Below are 7,464 nucleotides of genomic sequence, written 5' to 3' on the forward strand. Positions count from 1 at the left end.
AGAATCTATTTTACCTTCCGCTTAGTGACCCTAAGCTTGCAAATTTAGTTAATGACTTGATTTGGCCTTGTTTTGACTCGCATTGAGTCAATTTCAATGTTGGGTCTATCTCGTCGAGCTGGTCAGTTTCACCATGAGTTTGTTAAGACCAAAGTTCTCAATGCTTTTTAATTTAAATTTGAATGTTTCTTGCTAAAAAAAAATTATATGAGATTCATGCTAATAACTCTGAAATTTATGCTAAATTATAAAATTTGAAGTTAACGTATCAATATCGATAACTGAGTAGACATCATGGACAATCTCTTATTTCACCTATAAAGTTCTTTCAAATTTAATTAAAGAAAGAAAGCTGTCTCAAAAATCTTGTAGTGCTGTCATTAAGAGAAATAAAGGAGCTACCTTTTTTTTTATTTTTCCTTTACTTGTTTAAGACAAATTCATTTATTATATTTTGAGCTTTTTTTTAAGTCAGCTGTTTTCTAAAACACGTGCCAAAAATATTTTTTAAATATTTTGAATATCCTTATAAATAATAACTTCCACAATAAGTCACGCCAAAAATTATTTCACTATTAAAAATTCAATCAATTTATTAATAAAAAAATACTCTTTTAATATATTATATATATTTTATTTCAAATTTAAGTTATAGACAATTCAAAATAAAAATAAATATAAGAAATAAGAAATGATACCAATTTGCTCCTTAATAACTTTGTGATTATGTACTTGATTCTCTTATGTCAATTAAACACGTTAATAAAATAAAAATCGTTTTATTTGGTTATTTTTGATACTGATAGGTCTGTCAAAACGATTCGTTGTTCGCGAAGAGCTCGTGTTCGGCTCGTTAAGAAGCTCGTGTCGAACAAATATTTATTCATTCGTGTTTGGCTCGTTTTGGCTCGAAATGCTAATAATCAATTATATATATATCTTTGATGTGTAGTATGTTTTAAAAATTTAATTAACTATAAGGCTACAAAGATTTATAATCAATTAAAAATATTAATGAAGAAAATAGAATAAAAATTATTAAATTAGATTCAAATGATGTTTTAAATCTTGCCTTAATATTTAACATCTTATGGCTATGTGATTAGGGTTGTCCAAAAGACTCTTTGTTGCTCGTGTTAGGCTCGCTAAGCAAACGAGCCGAACACGAACACACTTTTTGAGCTCAAAATATAAACTAGTCGAACACGAGCTGAGCCTAGGCTCGCTCGTGCTCGGCTCGTTTACACCCCTAGATACCGATAATATATTTCTATCATCTTAAATTGGCTCCTTCAATGCATAGTGGGAGCTTGATCCTAAAATTTTGTAGTTCATTTCGATGGTAGATTATGTCTAGAATTGTTGGGATTGCTTTGAGATTTCTTTGATTTTTATGTCTTTATAATTGTCAATTTGCATCTTCCTAAACTTATCGCTCAAATATCAAAATTAACAATAAAATATCAACCTATTTTTTTCATTTTTATCAGAGTTTAAAAACATAGTATAGTTAAGAAAAAAAATAATAAGCTAGATGATCATTTTATTAACAGCACTATTAAGGTGCTACATAAATACCATAAAAAACTACTCTATTTACCTATCTAGCACTTAAACTTATTATTTATTATTTTACCACCTAAAACTTCTCATATAAAAAATATCACTCCGTTCTAATTGTCGCCATCATGGCCCCGAATCCCATAAACGCCTTCTTTATTTATTTATTTATTTATTTATTTATTTATTTATTTTTGTGTGTGTTGTTTTAGGGGTCATCCCATTCTTAAACCCTCCATTAATATGCCCTTGCGTTGTATCCCACAACTTTAAAAAATATTTCATTTATTACTTTTAGTAAGTAATAGATTTAGATTTATATGAAAATTGCATAAATTTTTTATTTTAATTTCCATCAAAAATTAAACTAAATTATGTTTTGTCGGTTAGAATTAAAAATGAATTAAAATTTTCCAATTTTTAAATATCATTAGACTTACGGCCCGCTTGGGCAACTTATTGTGGTGTGGCGGCGTTTTCAAAACGCCGTTTTAGGGTTTGAAAAACACGTTCACAAACGTTCTGGTGTTGCACATGCGTTCACGTCCGATATTTCTTAAAAGGCTTCGATGAGGGGAAGCCCCGGTGTCCCGCGTCCTGCGTTGCCCTAGAAATTTCGGAGGTGCCCTCTGCTCTCCCTCGCCCTCTCCCTCTCCCTCCCTGATTTTCCTTTTTGCTTCTTCTCCAAGGGGAGATCAACACTTCTCATATGACGTATGCTTTCGCTGGTGCGATCCTTGGAATTGTGAACTTCTTCCACTTCTCTCTTGTTTTTTTTTTTCGGAGGTTGAGATCTATGTTTTATTTACATAGCTATGACATTTCCTTAATATTTTAAATTAAAGTGTAGGAATTGAATTGTTTTCGAATTGTTCTGATGAAACCGTCTTAAGTGTATTGAACAACAGGTAGTGTTGTGATGAAAAAAGAAGTATATTACTCCCACACACACATTGAAATGAGGCTTGGAAGTAAAAAGAATGAGACAGTATTATGAGCCATGTTTGTTTTTTTTTTTTTGGACCTCACACGTAATTGCAAATACGTCTAATTTCATTCAAAGCCAATGAAATTTACTAGTGGTACACCTGGGGCATTATGATGATAAGAAAAGTATATTTCAGACACATACACTATGAAATGAGACAGAAAAATAGAAAGAATGAGATATTGATGTGAACCATGCTCTTTTTTTTTGCCTCACAACTAGTAGCAAATTTGCATAATATCATCTCATGCCATTAAACTTTACTAGTGGTATCACCTGTGACATTCTGATGAAAAGATAAGTATATTTCACACACATTTACTGTGAAATGAGACAGAAAAGAAGAAAGAATGAGACACTGATGTGAATCATGTTTCCTTTTTTTTTTGTCTCACAACTAGTAGCAAATATGCATAATATCATCTCATGCCACTGAAATTTACTACTGGTACAGCCTGTGGCGTTCTGATGAGAAGAGAAATATATTTCACACACATACACTGTGAAATGAGACAAAAAAGTAGAAAGAATGTAACACTGATGTGAACCAGAACCACTTTTTTCTATTTTTTTTTATCTCACAACTAGTAGCAAAGATGCAATATATCATCCAATGCCACTGAAATTTACTAATGGTACCACTTGTGGCATTCTGATGAGAGAGAAGTATATTTCACACACATACATTGTAAAATGAGACAGAAAAGTAGAAAGAATGAGACACTGATGTGAACCATGTTTTCCTCTCTTTTTTTGGCCTCGCAGCTTGTAGCAAATATGCATAGTATCATCCCAAGCCACTGAAATTACTATTGGTACCATCTATGGCATTCTGATGGAAAGAGAAGTATATTTCACACACATACACTGTGAAATGAGACAGAAAAGTATAAAGAATGAGACACTAATGTGAACCATATTTTTCTTTTTTTTTTTTGTCTCACAGCTAGTAGCAAATATGCATAATATCATCCCAAGCCACTGAAATTTATTAGTGGTACCACTTGTGGCTTTCTGATGAGAAGAGAAGTATATTTCACACACATACACTGTGAAATGAGACATAAAAGTAGAAAGACTGAGACATTGAAGTAAACCATATTTTTCTATTTTGTTGACCTCATAACTAGTAGCAAATATGCATAATATCATCTCATGCCACTGAAATTTATTAGTGGTACCACTTGTGGCTTTCTGATGAGAAGAGAAGTATATTTCACACACATACATTGTAAAATGAGACAGAAAAGAAAAGAATGAGATACTGATGTGAACTATGTTTTTTTTTTTTGCCTTACAACTAGTAGCAAATATGCATAATATCATCCCATGCCACTGAAATTTACTAGTGGTACCACCTGTGGCATTCTAACGAGAAGAGAAATATATTTCTCACACATACATTATGAAATGAGACAGAAAAGTAGAAAGAATGAGACGCTGATGTGAACCATGTTTCTCCTTTTGTTGGTCTCACAGCTAGAAGCAAATATACATAATATCATCCCATGTCACTGAAATTTACTAGTGGTACCACCTGTAATGATTTGTGGCTTCTTTTTTATCTGTTTCTGTGTTCATACAGTTCTGTTGCAAACAACTGAACCAAATAGGGGCAAAATGGTCATTTATCCAACAACTGCCAGTAAGTTAGTAAGTTGTTTTGAATAAGTTATCTCAAACAGCAAGCCAACTTATTCTATAAATGATCAACAGCTGCACTAAACAGACACTTACATTTATCCAACAACAGCTGCCAGTAAACTAGTAAGTTGTTCAAAATAATCTGTTGATAGCATATTATAAATAATCAACAGCTATACCAAACAGAACCTTACTTTATTAAAAATCATAAATGTAAATTTCTAATTTAGCATAAAATATTAAATAAATTTAACAAAACAAATCTTTTGAATTTATATTTCTAATACCTCTTTTAATTTGTATATTTTACCATTTAAATATTTCATATCAAATAAAAAATATATTCATGATTAACTAAATAAAAAATATATCCATGATTAACTTTTAAAAAGTGATAAAATTTCCATGAAATGAATAAATAATATAAATATAAAAATCAAAATTTTCTTCAAAATAATTAATAAGTAAAAATGTACTGCAAATAGATAAATATTCCTTAGGTTAAAATGTCATAAATAAATAGATTAAAAAATAATTTAACCTATACTAAATATATGTTTAATATTTTTAATTATTTTTTTCTTATGATTAGGTGACGACAATTTATGATCAGAGTGGATCGAATTCTGATATTGGCTCGCCAACAAAGCAGAGTTGGCCCTAATAGGAAAAATTTTTCTATAAGAACACTGCATGCAGAGATGCATGCGGTGTCCGATATTTACCGTTAATCACCACAAGAAGTATTTTAGTGGGCCCCACTTTTAACTTTTTTAAAAAAAAAAAAATTGATTGTGGTGATTGACGGTGGAGATCGGACTGCATGCGGTGTCTCTATAGAATAATTTCTCGCTTGATAGAGCAAGAAACTGCAGCAGCGGACCAAAATGTACTGCAATGTTCCCTACAATTATACCATAGCATGAACATTAACGCAGCATTTTTTTTTTTTATTGTACAAGCGTGAGCCAAAATAACCTATTGAAAAGCCGTTTTAGTTATAATCAAATCTATAATTTTACATTGAAGACCAAAAATCAATGAATTGAAGAAAAACAAAATCAAAACATGAATGAAAACCCTGTTCCTAATCCAGTATGTATTCTCCAAGTTACAACAAAAGTGTCGAATCAGAGACATGCTCTTACACATCAAGGAGCAGAGTCCCCAACAAATGAACAAATTCTTAAATTCAATACATCATTTTTACATCAAACAAAAGGTATAGAAAAAAAAAATTTATTTTGAAATACTACAAAAAAACATTATAGCCCTACTAATCAGAAAAACTGCATAAAATAATACATTGAAACCTTATACCATTTTCAGCACAGCAGGGACTCCAAGAACATATCCTCCTTTGGCTCTTCCTTTGTATTAGGCTGCTGCTGATTCATGTAATTGCTGCCATAGTTCCCTTGGTTAGACAACATGTTAAGAGTAAAGGATCCATGAGATGACTGAAAATTGCTATTAGGTCTTTGGCCAAAAAAAGAGTTTATTGGGGCGGCCGAGATGGCTGATGGCCTGATCGCCGTGGTGGTGCCGTGGCTGTTATCTTCTGGCTGCCTGCTGCCACGTGCGGCCGGGACATCGTGGGTGTGCTTCCCCTCATAGGTGGTGATTACAGATCTCAGGTCATGAGACGCCCTCTCAACGTGCTTGCGCACTGGGCAACCCATTGTTGTACATTTGTAGTAGCTCCTGTAAAAGACCAATAAGAGTTATTGAGGAATAAGAATTATGTCTATTTAGATGAGTATAAGTTCTATGGATGTTGATATAATAGTAATAATAAATAAAAAAGGGTAAAAGTTTAAATTTTTTTAAGAAAATTTTTAGTTTTGGCAAAAGTTTCAATTACCTTGGATTTGGATTCCCCTTCACCACTTTCTGCCCGTACTTTCTCCAACGATAGCCGTCGTCAAGTATATCAATATCGCTCGTAGTCTGCACCACAACTCTCGGCTCTCTCACCGCCTTGTTTCCGCCGGCAGACGCGCCGTCGTTCTCTCCCGCTTTCCTCCTACGAACAAGAAAAAAAAGGGCATCCATTTAATTAAAAATTCAGCCTTTTAACTCAATTTCAATTTGAAGACAGCAATTGATTTTACTATCCAGATAAATACCATCGCTTGGCTTCTGGTTCTTCTTCGTCGAACTCATCACCGCCGAGGTTGCTCCTATGAGAGCTCAAATCCATGTCGTCTTCACCAAAAGAGATAGATGAGTCGTCCGGCGTTGCAGCTGAATCCATATTGGCTGCACCCAATCGCCCACCATGAGAGTGCTCGGACGCCTCTGAGCCAACGGCGACGATGGCGAGAGAATGAATTTGTTGTTGAGAAGAAGAGGAGGAGGAGTTCCTTCGAGTGGACTGAGGCTTAGGGTGGCTGTGAGTTCCCTTATAGACGATCTCCGTTATTTCTCCTTCGATGTTCCTTTCCACCTTCTTCTTCGTCGGGCAGTTAGGAAACGTACACTTGTAATAACTCCGAGGATTCTCGCTCCCCTTTACTTGCTTTTGCCCGTATTTTCTCCAGTTATAGCCGTCGTCTGACTTCCTCTGATCTCTTATGATGTTGTTGTTACCGTTGACTTGGGTGTTCAGTTGCAGAGTTTGCATCTCGGATGAATTTGAAGCAGGAATTTCCGCCTTGATGGTGGATTCCTGGTAGTTCCATGATTGTTGACTTCCCTTGAAAACATCTAGTTGCTGCAAAATAGAAATAAAAAACAAGACTTGAGAAAAAGGATACTCCCTAGCTTTTAAACTCGGTAATTAAAGGTGTTGATCAAAACCTGTGGGAAACTGTAGGGACTTTTTTGGGTTTGAAAGGAGAAATCAGAGTAAGCCATGTTTTCTTCTTTCCTGACATCGATATCCTTGCTGCCAGAACTGATTCCTCTCCAATTGATTGCCTTGGAAGGAAAAGTTCCAGTGGTTGGAGAAAAAAGCATCTGCTGAACAGCGAGGAAAGTAGAAAAATCCATCAGCTGATCTTTTGATCCAATCCGACTGGCTTTATTATAAATGCATCAAGTTAGTTAAATTTGTGTTGTCAGCTTACATTATTAGAAGAAAGGAGGACGGGTGAGTCGAGCAGCTCAGAGGGGCTGAGACCAGCCGGGATGGCGAAGTTGGAGGAAGGAAAGATTGGGGGCAAGATGGGAAGGGAAGGAGGAGGTATTGATTTAAACTTAGGTTTGCCACCTCCCCCTCTGTCTCCAAATGCCCGGCACACGGTCCCCCAAGCCTGTTGTAGGCGGGC

At 34.6% G+C, this 7,464-nt stretch overlaps 1 protein-coding gene across 1 annotated transcript; it reads right to left on the minus strand.

Moving 5' to 3' along the window:
- Nucleotides 1-5,261: 5,261 nt before the first annotated feature.
- LOC110037754 (WRKY transcription factor WRKY24-like) lies at nt 5,262-7,425 on the minus strand. The gene is made up of 5 exons (XM_020742457.1): nt 7,264-7,425; nt 6,995-7,156; nt 6,322-6,908; nt 6,057-6,218; nt 5,262-5,896 (listed from the first exon to the last, which is right to left on the minus strand). The coding sequence occupies exons 2-5, from the start codon at nt 7,151-7,153 to the stop codon at nt 5,518-5,520; spliced, it is 1,287 nt and encodes a 428-aa protein (XP_020598116.1). The 5' UTR covers nt 7,154-7,156; nt 7,264-7,425; the 3' UTR covers nt 5,262-5,517.
- Between the last annotated feature and the right edge of the window lie 39 nt (nt 7,426-7,464).

The sequence above is a fragment of the Phalaenopsis equestris genome, unplaced genomic scaffold (assembly GCF_001263595.1).
Source record: "Phalaenopsis equestris unplaced genomic scaffold, ASM126359v1 Scaffold224543, whole genome shotgun sequence".
In the NCBI taxonomy this organism is placed as follows: Eukaryota; Viridiplantae; Streptophyta; class Magnoliopsida; order Asparagales; family Orchidaceae; genus Phalaenopsis; species Phalaenopsis equestris.

Excerpts from the sequence above, each read along its gene's own strand:
- LOC110037754 (XM_020742457.1), bottom strand. The coding sequence starts at position 7,153 with ATGCTTTTTTCTCCAACCACTGGAACTTTTCCTTCCAAGGCAATCAAT. Across the intron at positions 6,909-6,994 it reads GTCCCTACAGTTTCCCACAG|CAACTAGATGTTTTCAAGGG; the intron begins GTTTTGATCAAC and ends TCTATTTTGCAG. Across the intron at positions 6,219-6,321 it reads GAACCAGAAGCCAAGCGATG|GAGGAAAGCGGGAGAGAACG; the intron begins GTATTTATCTGG and ends TCTTGTTCGTAG.